At 53.1% G+C, this 16,979-nt stretch overlaps 5 protein-coding genes across 5 annotated transcripts; 1 reads left to right on the forward strand and 4 right to left on the reverse strand.

The window, feature by feature from the left end:
* Positions 1 to 732: 732 nt before the first annotated feature.
* Positions 733 to 2,894, reverse strand: CkaCkLH20_09938 (4-hydroxyacetophenone monooxygenase; the record flags this gene model as incomplete). Its single annotated transcript, XM_038892653.1, has 6 exons — positions 733 to 912; positions 966 to 1,500; positions 1,565 to 1,931; positions 2,000 to 2,083; positions 2,134 to 2,196; positions 2,273 to 2,894. The coding sequence occupies 6 exons, from the start codon at positions 2,892 to 2,894 to the stop codon at positions 733 to 735; spliced, it is 1,851 nt and encodes a 616-aa protein (XP_038741902.1).
* Positions 2,895 to 3,445: 551 nt separating this feature from the next.
* Positions 3,446 to 4,571, forward strand: CkaCkLH20_09939 (uncharacterized protein; the record flags this gene model as incomplete). The annotated part of the gene is made up of 2 exons (XM_038892654.1): positions 3,446 to 3,769; positions 3,849 to 4,571. 2 exons carry the CDS (start codon positions 3,446 to 3,448, stop codon positions 4,569 to 4,571), a joined length of 1,047 nt encoding a protein of 348 aa, XP_038741903.1.
* A 6,569-nt stretch (positions 4,572 to 11,140) lies between these two features.
* On the reverse strand, positions 11,141 to 12,289 carry CkaCkLH20_09940 (uncharacterized protein; the record flags this gene model as incomplete). Its single annotated transcript, XM_038892655.1, has 1 exon — positions 11,141 to 12,289. One exon carries the CDS (start codon positions 12,287 to 12,289, stop codon positions 11,141 to 11,143), a length of 1,149 nt encoding a protein of 382 aa, XP_038741904.1.
* Positions 12,290 to 12,808: 519 nt separating this feature from the next.
* On the reverse strand, positions 12,809 to 13,797 carry CkaCkLH20_09941 (zinc-binding dehydrogenase; the record flags this gene model as incomplete). The annotated part of the gene is made up of 2 exons (XM_038892656.1): positions 12,809 to 13,677; positions 13,734 to 13,797. The coding sequence occupies 2 exons, from the start codon at positions 13,795 to 13,797 to the stop codon at positions 12,809 to 12,811; spliced, it is 933 nt and encodes a 310-aa protein (XP_038741905.1).
* Positions 13,798 to 14,312: 515 nt separating this feature from the next.
* Positions 14,313 to 15,722, reverse strand: CkaCkLH20_09942 (uncharacterized protein; the record flags this gene model as incomplete). Its single annotated transcript, XM_038892657.1, has 2 exons — positions 14,313 to 15,038; positions 15,105 to 15,722. The coding sequence occupies 2 exons, from the start codon at positions 15,720 to 15,722 to the stop codon at positions 14,313 to 14,315; spliced, it is 1,344 nt and encodes a 447-aa protein (XP_038741906.1).
* Positions 15,723 to 16,979: the final 1,257 nt, after the last annotated feature.

Raw genomic sequence — 16,979 nt, forward strand, 5'->3', positions numbered from 1 at the left:
GGGTCTCAGAGCATGTGTACGCATAGTCACGAGCTTTTGATGTGTTTCACTCGCGGTGCGACGTAACTCACGGCGAAGCTCTTCGCGCAGAACCATTTTCATGGGCGTACATGTTATCTTTATACTCTTACATTTCCGATTGGTAGACTTCACCATGCCAAAAAAAAAAAAAAAAATCTCATTATTCTGTGTGCAAAGCTCACGTCATGAATTGTTGGAGGGCACCGCGAGAGTCCTAAGACCGGTCGGTGCCTGCTGCTTTCCCCAGACTTCCTTCGTTGGTATGGCGAAGTAAACATGTGCCCAAGCCCTGTCATCCTTTCCTCGTCATGTCGCTTGCCTTAATTATCGGCCCTGATTCTTTCCCTAAGCCGATATTCTTCCCAGTTGCTGACGCACAACTGCGCCTTAGATATCATCTTTTTTTTTCTAGGGTAATAGGGATAATACTCCTTCCTGCGTAAGGCGCAAGAGGAACATAACCTTTCTCAATTAGTCTATAGACTAACAAAATACTATCTTAGGAGCGTCTCACTTTCCATTGAAAGGCACTGAACAACCGCCTTGATCTCTTCAGTAAAAGACACGCTTCATGCATACATGTCGTTGTGTTTAGCCTCTTGCCACCATGCAGCAACGTTACTTAGAGGTTGGCGAGGCGGACGATGCTGCGCGGTGAGACATACCTGTAAAGATGAACGTTAAACTACTAAAAAGACATGACCTAAAGGTCTACTCGATCGTCCAAGGAGTATCAGAATGGCGAAGATACGGTGCTAGGGCCTCACGGTTGTGCTCAGCCTCCGCCTTAATTCTCCCGTTACCCAAAAACGCCCACGGATTAGCATCCAAGTACTCCATGTTGTAGTGCTCCCACCTCGGAGTCTTGAGGGTCTTCAGGAAATGAATATTCTGCCATATTCAACGCATCAGCGTCAGAACGCCAGGAGGGAAGCATCACGTACCGATCCGCCCCATACCAGCACTTTCCCGTCAACGGTATTGTCCTTATACCAGCTCCTGCAGTGGCCCGAGAAGACGCTGGTCTCCTGCCAAGCGTCGATGTACTCGTTGAGGTGGTCGACAACCTCCTCACGGACATCCAGGATCTTTATGCGGTCGGCCTGCATCTTCTTCGCTGCCTGGATGACGTAGTCGAGTTCGGTTTCGAAGCAAGGGAGCACCGTCCCGTTGGCGAGGTTCCCGCGAGGGCCGTTCATGACGAAGTAATTGGGGAATCCCGGGGCGGCCATGCCGAGGTAGCACTTAGGCGTCGGCGACCACGCCTCCTTAATGTCCCGGCCGCGACGTCCGACGAGGCCGAAATGCGGAGTCCAAGCTATATCGTAACCCGTTGCACAGATTATCACGTCCACCTCATGATACACCCCGTCCGAGGTGAACAAGCCCGTCTCGCTGATCGTGGAGATCTCGGAGAAGGTGGTAGTGACGTTGGGCTGCAGGAGGGCTTCGAGGTAACCATCGCCCGGAGTTAGACGGCTACGCGGGTTAGCAAGGCACGCATCATGCACACGGCTTAGCTCCTTGTCGACTCTAGACGTACCGGCACCCTACAGGCCATCCGGGAATGAGCTTTTGTGTCAAGATGGGATGGTCCTTGAGCCGCCGCTTCATCTCAGTCTTCATGTATTGTTCGGCCATCCGCGATGCTTCCGAGTCCTTGTAAAAGATGGCGAATCCCAGACTGATGTCGGTCTCGATCCGCTTGCGGTACTCCAGCAGGTACTCGGGGTTGTTGGCTAGATGGTTCTTCTCCCGCTCCGTGTAGAAGTACTGTCCCTCGTTCGGAAACATTGCATTCTTGTCTTCGACCACCTCATCGCCGCCGTTGGATATCTCTACAGGAATGCGAGACATGGGTGCCGAGATCCATGTGCTGCCTCTCATAAAGCATTTAACTTGAGATGCCACTGGAGATGTTGTCTTAGTTCTTGACACCGAATCTCGATAGCAGACTAGAACTCAACCAGAGACTTACCTTTTTGAACCTGCGGGATGATCTGTATTGCAGATGACCCGTTACCAAGCACTGCAACGCGCTTTCCAGAGTAATCTACCGAGTCTATTGACTATATCAGTGGTGGCATAACTTGCCTTTACTAGGTGACTTACCATCCCAGTTGGCCGAGTGCATCAGGGCCCCCTTGAACGAGTGAAGTCCTTCAATCTCCGGCCCTGAAAGCCCGAGTCAGCCGCGAAACCCAAAAGCCATGAGGATGACGTTCCCATGGCGCCAAAAGTGCGTACGTACATCGATATTTGTTGAGCAGTCCTGATCCATTGACCAAGATATGGCACCAGTCGGTGAACGTCTGGCCGTCGTGCTCCACGGCGACCTCCCACTGCGCCTTGTCCTCGTGCCAGGTGGCCCCGAGAACCCTGTGCCGGAGCTTGACGTACTTCCCGAGGCCGTACTTGTCGCAGAAGCCGACGAAGTACTTGTGGATCTCCGGCCCGGACGCGTAGTACGAGCTCCAGTGCGGGTTCGGCTCGAAGGTGTACGTGTAGATGTGCGCCGGCACGTCGCAGGCGCAGCCCGGATACCGGCTCTTCAGCCACGTGCCGCCCACGTCGTCGTTCTCGTCGTAGCAGACCAGCTCGTACTCGGTGAGTTGGCGTTCCATCTTGAAGGCCGCGCATAAGCCCGTGGCGCCGGCGCCGACGTGGATTACTCGGAGTTTCCGCGGCTGGGAATGCCACTGCTGCAGGAGCTCGAACTTTTCCGAAGGACCGTTCTCTTGCGGTTGCGGATGCCCGTTTGTCCCTATCGGGGCCCCGGCCGGATCCTGGTGGACCGGATCGGCTTTCGCCGGCGTGAGCGTCACCACCGGCTGTCCATCGCAGACAAATTCACTGCTTGTGCTTTCAGTCATGTCGAATATCCGAAACGGTATAAATGACGTGAAGGTGGATGGCTGGGATGGGAGGGATGGCGACTAGTGATCGGCTTGGTCGAAAGAGAGACAGGGGGGCCTGATTGAGATTCTCAACACGGTCTACAGGCATTAACAAGGTGGTGGCTACTCAAGTGTGATATGGTTTTGTAGTCACCTGTATGAGCTATGGCCTATATTGTGATTGTCATCTTTGAAGGCCAAAGACATGTATCCGGTTGTTTTCTCTTGTTCTGTCAGTTTAACTGAGTCAGCCAGAAAATCCGACCCGACTCCTCTTTCTCACCATGGCCTCGACCAATACATCTTGACTAACCCATGGCTGTGACCCTAGTCTCGCACCTTGTGTGAAATATACGAGCTTCGAATAAAACACTCACAGTTTGACTATTGACCTGCGGTGGTGTTTTCCCCTCCACCACCAGGCGACAAGTAGCCAGGCCATCTTCACTAACCGCCGGATTGGACGCCTTCTGCCTTAGAAGAAGACAACAAGCGTGCAAAACAATACTACAACAATCAAACCTTCAATGCTCCAAGAGGAAATTCAGCCCCCTGTGGTCAGTCATGGACCCGGATACGGTTATCTTTATTCGTGGTACCTCCACTGCACATCGGCAGCCTTGAGAGCTGTGGTTGCGTCTATGAGTGGCACCGGAGCGCTTTTTGACAAAATCGTCTCCATCCCAACGCCAGGACTCGGAGACGGCCAAGTAACCGTTTCGATTTGCTTGTCCAGAGACGGCCACGGCAGTCGTGCCTCGGCGCCTCTGGTACTAGTGGCAGAAGGCGGAGGTTTCGTGCTGGGCCAGCCCAACGATGGTGAACACATCCTTCGACCGCTGGCAGACCAGGTGAGAACCCACATACTTGGCGAAACATGGCGGCTTTCTCTACTGTGCTGAAGAGTAACATATATCAAACGCGTGTTAGGTTGGAGCCGTCATCGTCTCGGTAGACTATGCTAAGTCGCCGCGCTGGCCGTTCCCCCACGCCCTCCTCCAGCTCTACGAGGTCATCAAATGGGCTTTAAGCCCGGCTTCCAGAGCCACGCTGGGCGCGCCAATCCATCCTGGAAGGATTGCCGTGATGGGGAACTCCGCTGGGGGAAACCTCGTGGCCTGCCTGGCTCTCCTCTTGGGATTCACGTCCGGTCCATGCGCCAGATTCCGCAGAGGCCTCCCGTCCGACTTTCTAATCGCGACGCAGATCGTTCTGTACCCCAGCATGGCTCTTCAAATTCCCTACCAAGAGCGTCTGAACAGCAGCGGCGCGGACGACGAACAGGTCAGGGCCCGCAGCCTGCCGTCATGGGTAGCGACGATGATGGAGGCATCCTACACACCCCCGCACGTCGATAAGAACCAGATCTTTGTCGCCCCGGCACTCGCTGACGTCGAGCTCGTCGAGTCTCTCCAGATGCCCAACACGCTGATCGTGACTGCTGGGAAGGACTGCTTGAAGTTCGAGGCGCGGCGCTACGCGGAGACCCTGCGACGGGCCGGAGTCAGCGTCACGGAGCACGAGTACCCCGAGGCGATACACGGATTCAGCCATCACCAGCCGGAAAGCAAGGACTACCGCAAGGAGGATGTCGAGGATTGTTGGGAACGCATACGTAGACACCTAAAGAATCAACTGCAGAGCGTCCAATAGCCATAATGCAGCTTCAGCCTTTAGCTATCATATTGTTAATATATAACCATGTGTCAGTAGTAGGTTGATCATTCACAACAGATGGGTGCTGCTGGTTTGCATATAGTAAAGATGTGAACCATATTTACATGTCTCCTTTCCATCACTTATTCATCGAGGCTTCTCAGAGATACGACAGCCGAACGATATGCGACTCAACACCCTCAGTCAGCTCGACGTGATCTTCCTTTGCATCGCTCTCGCAATCATAGCCTAAAAGTGAGCACCACCAAGTGTCCTCGTCCATGTCGACGGCATACCCGCCGCGAACCTGTCCAGCCGTTGTTGAGAGTTCTCTTCCTCTTGCAAGACTCGCAGCTCGCCCCTCCTCCCTGCCCCGGACGCCGTCATCCCAGACCACGACCCTCGCGACGGTCCTGCCCGCGTCCAGCATCCCGGCGGCCCCGAAATCGTAGTGTCGCACCAGCGGCCTCCCGGGCTCGAACAGCTCCGTGATGCCGCCGATGACGGGCCCAAAGCCGGGCGAGAGCCAAAAGTCCCAGTGGTATTCGATTCGGTCCCAGTCCAGGATCCAGACAAAGGTCCGCGGGTCGTCGAGCGAGAAACCCCAGGCCAGTCTCCGGATTCCCACAGCGTGGGGAGCGCCGGGCTTGGTGTTCGCCACGATGCGCGATTCGAACTCGGCTGCGGCGGCGGCGTGGTCTGCTGCGAACGCGGGTGACAGCTTGAAAATGCAGACTTCCGTCACCAGCCGGCCTTTGGACAATTCGGGGGTGCCGGCGTGGAGTTGGGCTGCGTAGCCGGCCATCTCCTCCGAAGTGGCCATGCTGAGGTTGGGGAATCGGTCGTGAGGTGTCCTTGGGGAAGTGAAAGTCGTTGTGGCAAGGGTTGGGTCTGGTCTGGCCTCAAGATACCGTGGCTACATACATGTACATGTACCACTCACTCGCCTGTACAGTTAATCGACTTTGATCTCTTTCCCATGATTCCAGTCTTTATGTGTTCCGCCCTTATTTGTCTTTTCAACCCGAAAGATGCGACATGCCTCCGCTTAGTGGCCTCTTGACTCATTTTTCCTGACAAAGTCCATATCTCTGCGACTGGGGAGGCCCGGATGTCAGGGATCAGTGGAAGCAGCTATGCGGGACCCTTGATGGGACCCTTTTCGTCTTCACTTACAACGGGTTTTGACTCTAGTAAGAGTAACTCGTGACGAGGATGAGCTAAGCAGAGGAAATAGATAGGGAGAGCTCTTGAAGTGATAGGACATGATGCATCTAAAACAAGAATTCATGGTGTCCCGGTCAAGCTTCGTGAACAAGTACATGTATGCCGCTCTACCCACCTACCTACCTACATTTACCTATACTATGCGGGGCAACTTCACATTGCTGATTACCTTACATAGTCGCTGATCATTGGTGACGTACTATCCAAACTGGCACCCTACAAACTGGGGGTGGCTCTCTACAAAGCTCTTGCCCACCTTCCAGAAACTCAACTCGCAAGCCTGCCGCTCAATGATTGCGAGCACGTCGGTGCTACCGATGAGCTCGGATGAGACGTGTGCAGCGGACGGCCAGTTGGGCGTCATGCTCTGTAACAGCGCCACGCCGACTTGTTCGGGGTCTGCGGACTCCGTATCGCGTATCAATGCTCTGCGTATATCCGGCCTGGTGTGTGTATTTGCACCCGTCAGCTCGCTGATCGTGAGGCTTGGGCTTCTGCTTCTCGCCCTCGGACATCTCGGGAGGGCATTCTCTCTCTGTCTTACTATACGAGCATCGCAATACAGGGCCTATGCGGGATGCGCGTTTCCAGGTCCGTCGGCCTCAAAAATTCTGGCATACGCATGAAGTCTCCTAGAGTGCCCAAGACGTACCACTGCAGCCGAGTTTGGTTTATCAGCTTTGAACATGCCTCAAGGAAATTGGGGGACCAGGAGAAAGAAACGCCCGAGACAACAAGGGGCGCCAGGCCTCACATACCCTCAAGACCAGGTACTGGACCCAAAATATCGATATGAGTTGGTGCAACGGCATCGGCCCGGCCGAACATAGAAAATGGAAGAGCCGGGAGGCCACTACGTCGGTGCACTTGTTTGACAGGAGCTTGCGCAGCGACGGACTGGTGATATCGAATTGGCCACAGCGATGCTGCATGCGTCCCTCGTCGACGATGCTCATGAGGGTTTTGTCCCATGATCCTTTGCTCTGGGACAACTTGGGGAAGCCGAGATGGCGTGACGAGGTCAAGGCCCCGGGCATCTCCGGCGCGATCACGGGCTGCGTCGCGAGTCTGGTCAACAGCGAATTCTGTATGGAAGGTGGCGTGGGCACGACATCCAAGCTCATCTCCGTGCCGTCGATGATACTGGCAAGGCACTGATTAAAATCGTCGCTGTCGAGCATTTCTTCGTACCCATCGATGTTTACCGTGTTGTCCAGAGGTTGGTCCGCCTCTGCTGAAACGCTTTCTATGACTCTAGGCTCTCCTAAGTGAGGCTGCTGCACCGGCAATGAATCGAAGTCTGCAGATATAGGAGCAAAGTCATCTAGTTCTTGTGGGAAAAATGAGGTAGGGGTTTCGACGGGAGCTGCTCCGAAGACGGGCTCCAGGCCTGGAAGCGCACTGTTGTCGTTCTCGTTATCCGCAGCTCCCGGCAGATGAAGAGTAGACCGTGCTTCTCCTGGTGAAGTTGAAATGTGTGTATCGGGAGTGGTCTGACTGTTCTCGACAGATCCAGAGGCAGAGCCGGCCAAGGTTTGAATGCGCCTCAGGGTTGCCTCGAGCTCGCTGCATCGCCGTCGCAGCTGGTCCTGCTCGGCAAGCAAGGCGGCGACATTAACGTCGCCAACGTCGGAGAGACTGGACTTGTATGACTCAACCGTCTCCTCGAGCTGCTTGACGTAATGGCGCTGTCTCTCTCGATGATGGCGCTGGGATTGACGATCCGTTTCCCTCTTCCTTGCGCGACGGGCGTCTGAGCCTTTCTCCGACCCCGTCTCTTTGCCGGGTTCGTGAGATGGCTGTTTCCTGGGACGCCCGCGCTTGGCGGGATTTGGTTGAACCATTTCTCGTCTTGGTCCGTATTGAAGTAGTCTTCCGAGGGATGCGGTGTGTACACACGCAGGTGATGGAGCGTTGAGGTGGAGGGGGAAATCGCGACTGTCACACTTGAAGGAGGAAGGACAATTGAAGACTCATGGAACTGCTATTGGCTGATGCAATGCGCTCCGCTCTCCGCCCTCCCGGTGTGTGGTCAAGTGGAGGTTGCGGGGAGGGTATCGGAGTTTGGAACTGTCGGGCCCCGTGCCGGATATGTATTATTACGGAAATTTAACAGACCGAAAATATTGTATCATTGCGCTACATTGGAAAGAGAGATTTCCATCATGCATTAAAGGAAAATAAATTCCAACGACACGAGGCGATGTAGATTACATTTACCCAACCCCTTGACCATCATTTCTGTAAATTTCTATTTTCCGCTAAGTCACCTCTCCCTCAAGAAGTGGCCTGTTCTTGTCTCCTCTCAAGGACAACTTTAGACAAGGTGCGTGCCTACGGCATGGAAAGGAAAGAGGACTGCGTTAATGTGGCTAGTTTGTCTTCATCTATAGCGCTATGTGTATCTTATCTCCCGTAGCTTATCGACTGGACTTTTGAAGTTCAGATCAGACAAGATCGAGAGGGCAGATCCATGCACATCCACGGGTGCTAGATATTTCTCGACTTAAATAGCACGGGGAGTTCCGTATCGGTGATTTGCATGGTTGCAATATGAAAGGGTTTTGGCGATGTTCCCGGCTCCAGCTTAAAGTCGTACCTGGTGAGAAGCAGACTGAACATGATCTTCATCTCCTGCACTGCGAGGAAACGACCTGGGCTGGAGGAGGGGCAAACGGTCAGCTACGTGAACTCATCTGCTTGCGTGGGGTTTCTCTGAACTACCAACCATGGATGTCTTCCGTGTCCGAAGGTGTGAAAATTAGTGCCAGTGCTGACGACGAGGCTCTCTTTCGTGTCGGCATATCGCGGCGCACAAAAGCGAAATCCGTCGAATGTCTCGGGATTCTCGTAGACTTCCTTGTCTCTGTGTAGCTTGAGGCTCGGTGCGCCGATCTTGGTGCCGGCCGGCATCACGGTGCCGTCGGAAAAGGTGAAATCCTTGCGGGCGTTCCGTTGCATTGTCACTGGACAACCGAGAGCTTGGTCAACGGATGCACCGATGGATCGATATCTGAGAGATCGGGGTGGATACTTACTGAGTCCGGAATCCCTGAACCGACTCGACTCCCTCAAAAAGCTTTCCATCTTGGGGAGATGGCTAACAGTCTTGGCCGTAATCTCCCCTCCGTCGAGATTGTCCAGTACTTCCTGTCGCAAAGGTTCAAAGTATTTGTCGGGTTCAGATGCCAATGCATACAAAGCTTCTGTAAAGACCTAAAGTGAAGACAGGTTGGTGGTTAGAGGGTCTGTTCGATGTCATATGGCCATGATGGATAACTCGGCCGCCCGCTTACCATTGTCGTCGTGTGAATGGAAGCGACATTCAGCGCCATGACACGCTCCGCCAGTTGCGGAACCGTCCTCTCGACAGGCGGCGCTGCATCGATCAACCACTGTACTAGGTCCTGCGGTTTGTTGCCGTCCGCATCCGCCTTCCCGTCTAGTCGTTCCTGGATGAACTTCCCGAGAAACTTCTCCCCGTTCCGACGATATTTCATGACTGGCAGTAACCGGACCACAAGACTGGGTTCACTGTCAGTGCCCGCTTCGACGGTGAGATGCTGAAAAAAGGGAATGGGTACATACCCTTTGAGCCATGACGGAAAGGGACGGAGGATCTCGGCGGAGATGACGACTGCCTGGGCGTAGTCTGCCGCGTTCTGGAGGAACTCCTGGTTCCGGCCTCGACGAGACGAGATGTTAGGCGAAAGAGATGACTTGGGCGTCGTGATCGGGGCCGTGGCTGGCTACTTCACTTACAAAACTCGGTGCCTACGTACACTCTGTTACTAATCCGTGCCACAACCATTGCTATGGCTTCGTAGAGACGGATCGGGGTGTATTCTATGTTGTTAAGCCGTTAGTACATCGACTATGGAAATACCGCCTATACTGCGGGAAGGACTCATCAGCGTACCGCGCGGATGGCCGATCAGATCGTCAAAAGCCAGCGTTGCCTCATCCAACATGATCGGCGTCTTTGCCGTGATCTCCTTGGTTATGGGACCGCGAACGACGGCGACATGATATGTTCGATGGCCGACGCCGTACCCCATGGTGAACGGGATTTGCTGCTGCTGCACCACGCACGACAATTAGTCTGACACGGCTTCTCGATAATGGCTATGCTTAAGGGCGGAAAAACTCGCATCATTGGCCCCGTCCTGAGCGTTCAGGACGCTGTCGGGCGCTTTGAGGTACTCGGCGACCTTGCGCCGGTCGGTCACCAAGACGTATTCTCCCTGGAGAGTTGCAATGCGGAAAAGACCGTTCTTGGCCCTTTTCGTCCCCTCGTGGACCATGTCGACCGGGCGGAGCATGAATCTGATGGCGGCGACCCACGACGAAAAGAGAGGGAGTGACGGGAATCCAACGCCAGGCACGTCGGGCTAAAGATGTTGTGGTAATGTGTGAGAATACACTTCGAAAGTCGTGGCATGAGCAGTGATGAACATGGGTATTTACTGTTTTTCTGTAATAATCAACCTTCCCGATGATGAAAGAGGTCAGAAATACGAGAAGGAGGGCGTTGGTCCAGGAGGCGGAGCCCTCGACCACCGCCAACAGTTGCCGCAGCAGCCCGCTCGTGGGAATGATGTCGATCATGTCTTGAGTTGTGGCCGAGTGGCTCTCTTGATTGGAAGAATTGACATTCACGTTTAATTTCAGTTGAATGCAGAGTGCTTTATATTTATGTTGTTTTAGGAAACGCTGATACATGAGAGTTTGCATTTGGTAGAGGTGCTCCACGGCGGTTCCACACCAAAATCGCATATGTCAGCTTTGATGACTCGATTTAATAAGTAGGTGATCTGGCTGCATCTAAAGCAAAAAGTAGCATCCTAGCGGCGACATTGCCGTCAGCGTGCAATCCGTTTATCGTTACCGCCTATGAAGGGCTTATTATAAACGACGATTTGCCATGATGCTCGATGGTGAGGTCAGTCAGGCGTTGGTAGTTGAGTAGGATGCAAAAAGGAGATCAAAAGACCAGATTAAATGGCTGCAGCACAGCTATCCCTGCCTTTATGGACCGATGCTCATCTCTCAGCATGTTTTTCATGCCTAACTGATTTCAAGCGCAGCGTTGGAAGATCGTTCGGTGACATCAACCTTCTCGGCACATGAGCCTCCGTCTCATCGTCCGAATCGGCAAGAATTGCGGTGCGAGCAGCGGAGACCGGCCCCGAAGCTTAGGCCGGATATTCGGGCTGTAAACGGGATCGTGGCAGCATGCAGGTGCGCGTAATGCACTGATATCCGAATACCGGCAGCTTGTTTTGTTATCGAGCTACGGCCGTCCATAGTAATCAGACATCGTGTTACGGCTTTTTTGCCTACTCAGTCCGAGCCGCAGCTTTCCCAGCAATGACCAAACTCTCTTCTGCATCTCCTTTGCCTTTCATCTCCTCAAGAATAACCTCGAACTCTTTAGAGAAATGGTTCTTGATATCTTCTCCCGACCTGCGTGGCTTCCATCCCAAAAGCTCTGCCAAGTCACTCTTCGTCACACTGTTGCTCGCCAGACCAAGCTCGGCCAACATCTCATCACCTCCATTCCACCTCTCTGCTGCTTCACTCAGGCCAAGCTTCTTGACATCCCTTGTGTGCAATACGCCCATTTCAAATCCGGCGTCGGCAATAGCTTGAGATGCCTCCATCCACGTATACGTCCCGCTACTTGAGAAGTATATGCCCCTTTTTCCGTAAGGCATTTCTTCACCGTTTGGCATTCTTCCGCCGCGCAAGTGAGTCCCAAGGACGAGCTCATACAAAGCCGCCAAGTCCTCCACATGCACATAATCTCTCACTCCGGTTCCATCCCCGATGACGCTGGCCACTCCGTGCTTCACTGCGTCCTGGATCAGAAGCGGAATCATCGTCGAGTGTAAGTTGCCCCCGAATCGTCCTCCTGTTCCCTCGCCGTAGATCGTGGGTGGCATTAGTGTGTACGTCGGTACACCCAGCTCCAGACCCTTTTCTATCACAGCGACCGACGTCGCGCGCTGGATGTACGATTCGTGCTGTTCACGAGCTTTCATATAGGAGTATATGTCGTCGTGTGCGTCGCTGAACTCCCTGACCCCTTCAGGTTCAACGTACGCTCCGGACACCGGCCGATCGCCCAAATTGCTTGTGCCATCTGTGTGGATGTAAATCGCCGTATGGCCTTCTGCCTTCCGCGCTGTCAACCCTCTGAGGAGTGCGAGGCTGGATTCAAGATGGTACCCGATGCCCGCGTTGACGACAATGTGATGATCGCGCGCAGCGGGCTCGAGGGTGGCGGTATCGGAGAGTGAGTTAAATGGGAGAACATGAAAGCCTTCGGCGAGGAACGGATCGTGGCGCGAGGGCGGTCCGCGGAGGAGAAGAGTTATGGGCGAAGAGCGCAGTATGGTGTCGGTAGTCTTGAGAAGGTGCGTGAGAACGGTGCTGCCGATGTAGCCTGTGCCGCCAAGCATGAGGATTGGCTTGGGAGAGTTCATTCTTGAAACTTTGAAGATGATAGAAATGACGATTACTTCAACGAACTTTTGAAAAGGTTGGAGACTGCAGTCTGATCTTTATGAGAAAGGATAGTAACAGAATGAGAACACGAAGGAGAGCCCAAAGCAGAAATTCTGAAAGTCAAATCCTCCTCGGCGTGCTCGAAATACAGGAAGCTTCGAATAGTTTATAAAGTCTCTGACATCATCCAGTAATTACTGACATAATATGATATGATCTTTGAGCTGTGAATTTTCTAGTTAAGACGGTCTTTGCGGAGATAAGATGGACTTTATGAGGCTTCATGCATATGATGTTGATCTACATTCGGACTGTAGCAAGTATCTCCGTTGTAGCATGATGTATGTAATCTCATACGATACATTCATAGTTCAATCGAAAGGATCGATCAACACATGGGCCCCGGGAACTTAGTCGCGAAGCCGTACCATGATGAGTACCTCCATTCTAACATCTATACTCTTACGCCTTAGGTGGCCAAGGTAAGCGTCAGCTACCTAGTCTTCAGCAACAACGACGACTAGCTTCTCGCCTCCTCCGCCACTTTCCAATATCTCATGGACCGTCTGAATCTCATCGAGTCTAAACGCCCTCGCCGGAACCTTGATCTCACCCTTCTCAACAGCCTTGACGAGCTGCTCCCAGGGACACCGTCTGAAGTCCTCAGGGCCTCCTGCGTATACGGACAGCCGAACTCGATTGGGCAAATCCTCAAAGGGCGAGAATTGGGCCAGCTCCCATTCACCTCCCTGAATGCCGGTCATACACACGGTGCCCTTCTCTTTCGTACATCGCAGACTGTCGCGCAGAGTCGTTGTACCAACAAGCTCGAGGACTTTATCGAACCCTTCGGCATTTTTCGCTGACATCTCGGATGCAATGTCTCCGTTGTCTACGTAGACCTCGTCCGCGCCATGATCTCTGAGCATCTTGACCCGACTGCTATTCCTCGTCGTAGCGGCAACGAAAGACGCCCCCAAATAACGCGCCATCTGAACCGCGCAGATGCCGATCGAACTTGTTCCGCCTCGTACAAGCAGACGATCACTAGGCTGAATGTCGAGACCTGATGTGAGAGAACCGTACGTCGTTTGGATCATTTCTGGCAGAGACGCCAGCGTGGCTACCGGCAAGTTGGTTTGAGGTATGCTGCGAACGTTTTCGATGGGAACGCATACGTATTCTGCGTACGATCCGGGAATCTGACGGCCGAGACCTCCCATGCATGTCGCTACACGGGTACCGATCTTGAGAGTGCCGTCTTTGGGGAGGGAATTGTGGTGAGCGGCGATGGTCCCGATGCATTCGATGCCTATGATTCGAGGGAACGACACACCCGGTGAATGACCCTGCCGTGTGAACATCTCTGTTTGTTTGTCAGATGCTGCTTGCCCATCAAAGGATTGGATGCAAATCTCTTACCAGCTCGGTTGATACCAAATCCCAGAATCTTAATCAAGACTTGGCCAGCCTGAGGTACAGGCATCGCAGTTTCTCGGATTTGAAGCGCCGAAACTGGACCCGGGGAATCGCAAATAACCGCTCTCATCATTTTGGGGAGAAGTTTGTTTGCCATCTTTCACGACGTGAGTTCAGGGAGTTCCTAAGTTCAAAGTCGCTGGAGGATGAAAATTGAAAACACACCTGTTGGGTCTCAAATCTGATAGACAGAGGATTTGATTAGGTCTTTTCTATTCATATGTAGAGTCGTAGACGATTTTTAAGACCGATATTTCTTGCTTACATGTGAATCGGGGACAGTTTAATTCCGATAACTTGGTGAGATCGGCGTTCTGGTACGCCTCGTTCTCGTTTTCGGGTTTAGACCTACGAGTAGCCCCGATTCCGATGATGGCTTTCAAAGGATTTGTGAACGTTTCGCTAGGACGTGTGGTGCATGGGGCTAGTGTTGCCTCGAAATGTTCCAGTCATATCTATGTCTATTTTCTATCAAAACGAGTACGATCTTCAGTCTGCCAAAGTATCGGGTCAAACCACCTCTCAATCCTGGTGCGAACGGCCCGTTTCCCCCTCTTCCGCATCCTTCTTGGTGGATAGTCCGAATGAGGCGATCCATATAACCAGCAACAGAGCGAACTGCACCAGCAACATGTACTGGAAGACCTCCAACCCCGTGACCGACGTGATGGCCCCAAGTATATACGGTAGCAGCGCGCCGCCGACTTGCCCAAGAGAAGCCACGAACGAGACAGCAGCGACATGCAACTCTTTCGGCAGCAGCTCGACCAGCTGAACGACGGATGATGGGAAGAGCGGTCCCATCACGAAACCCAGCAAAGCCATCGAAAAGACCGAGAACCACAGCACGCGGATGAGCATGAAAAGCACCGTGAACACGGGGGCAAAGAGGAGGTAGATGACGACAGCCCGCTTGACGCCAAGCTTGTCGGTCACGGCTCCCAGTATTAGCCGTCCCACGGCCATACCGGCCCAGAAACCCGAGGAGCAGATGCTCGAGGCATAGGTGCTCGCGTGCCGGACGCGCAGCATGAAGGCCACGATCCAGCCGGATATCGTGCACTCGGCGCCAACGTAGATCAAGAGGTATAGAGCGTAGACCCATGTTGCGTTGCACCGGAAGATGGCACCCTTAGCTGCTGGGTCACTTGTGATGTCTTCATGTAACTTGCTTTGGTGGTATTCTTCGGCAGTTTGATGGCGGAACGACCATGAAAGTACGATCACTTCGATAGCTGCGGCTCCAGCCTAAGTGTGATGTTAGTAAGTTGAATACTGTGAACTGAGATTAAGTGATAGTTTGAGCAGACATACCAGAACGTAGAACCATTGATACCAAAGATCGCCACTCTCAGACAGCATCAAGCCCGCAAGATACGGGCAGATCGCGGCACCCGTCGAGAACGAGCCGTGTAGCAGCCCGGACAGGGTGTTTGCCTTGTTCAATCCAGCAACCCAAGCACACCAAGAACCGTCGATCAGTCCTATCCCAAATGCACCGACGGCGGCTCCCATCAGAAAGACAGGAAAAGGTGGACGGGTGGCGGCAGTGAGCCCATAGACAAGGTGGCAGAGCGGGCCGATGACTGCGATGCCTCGCTGGCCGAGTTTCTCATGAAACGCGTGGTTGAGGTAAGACGCTATGATGTAGCCGACGGGTAGGACCAGGAAGATGGCGGATACTTGGATATCCGTAAGTTGGTATGTCTTTTCGAGGTGAGGAATGACTACGCCGGTCGTCGAAGTGAATAAACCCACGACTACGAACGACCAGGTAGCCGCTGCGATTCTCAATGCCAAGCCATCGCCTCGGTGTCCATTGACGTTCAGCGCGGCGTTTGCATCGATGTCGCCATTCGATGCTCCATTCTCATGCTGGCCGAGGAGAGGCTCCGTCTCCGTAGTGTCTGACCGCAGCCTTGCAGATGCCATCTTGGAATCAAAGGTGAGGATACGTGAGGCACTGCATTTCGAGACTTCAAGAACTCAGCTGGATGATATGCCCTGAGGACAGGAATATGTATTCCGGGGAAATTGAGTTGTTGTTGGGGGAGCTTGGGGGACGCAGGGGTTCACACTACCGATGATCTGCCGTTGTTTTAGCCCTCTTGGGCAGATTTCTCAGCGGGTTTCACTGGATTTGGAGAAAGTGTCAGCTGAAGTTCATGGGCGCCCCTTGCATTTCGTCCCGCGACTCCGGCGACAGTGGAGTATGGAGAGCATGTTGGTTGTTGACCAGCTCGATGGGAGTTGACTTGAACTCGCTGAAATACCCGGCAATGAGCCGATTTTGTTAGAAGTTTCGTTGCTTGGTTGTTTTGAGCGACACAGATTTACCCGGGCCGTTGAAGTCTGACGAGCGTCAGGGAAGTGGTATCCCGACTTGCTTTTTTGCCAAGGATAATAACACACACACCGATAAAGTCGTACGCAGCCATGCAAAGGCGAGAAAACAGCTGGTCTTACTCTATGTACAATCAAAATAGATACGTCAAACTCATAGACAAAGCTCCCATGTTGACCCAAACCTTTCTCGCCGGGGACGCGTCACACCTACTCCTCAGCCCGCTTGTACTTCTCGAGTCGATGAATACCAATGTTGTTGATGGGATGAGTCCAGGCTGATCAGAAACCGAGTCAAGAAGCTTAGACACCCCTTTGCAGGTCTCGTGGTTATTCCTGCTGAAGTGACATTCTGTTAGATTGGAATTAAACCAACCAAGGGAATATATACGTACGCCATGATCGGACCGTTTGTGAGTGCAATCACAGTTCCCTCCTAAGTTACAGGAGCTCGTAGGATTGAAACTGGAACATTTACAAAGAGTGCAAGCCGTGGCCGTCTTCTTGAAGTTTCGACCTTTGGCAGACCCTTCATCGTTGTTGACTTGCGATTCCTTCATGTTGGTCTGAGTGTATGGCGACAAGGTTCGACGTTGAGAACTGGACCACAAACCCGACACTTGGGAGATTTTCTTAAGTTGCGTGCGAGGGTAGGAAAGGCACGGCGATCGAGTCTTATATAAGTCTTCACTTGTTCACCAAGATGGTACTGTCACTCTCAGAGACGGAACAGATAAGGGCCCCTCAAGCCAGGCTATTGGGGAACGAATGGCTGTGGCAGCGCAGCCTGCCTGAGCCATCCAATTCAAACCACGAAGCCATGCTATCTTGGGAAAGTGGTACATG

Source organism: Colletotrichum karsti, assembly GCF_011947395.1.
Source record: "Colletotrichum karsti strain CkLH20 chromosome Unknown Scaffold37, whole genome shotgun sequence".
Taxonomy (NCBI): domain Eukaryota; kingdom Fungi; phylum Ascomycota; class Sordariomycetes; order Glomerellales; family Glomerellaceae; genus Colletotrichum; species Colletotrichum karsti.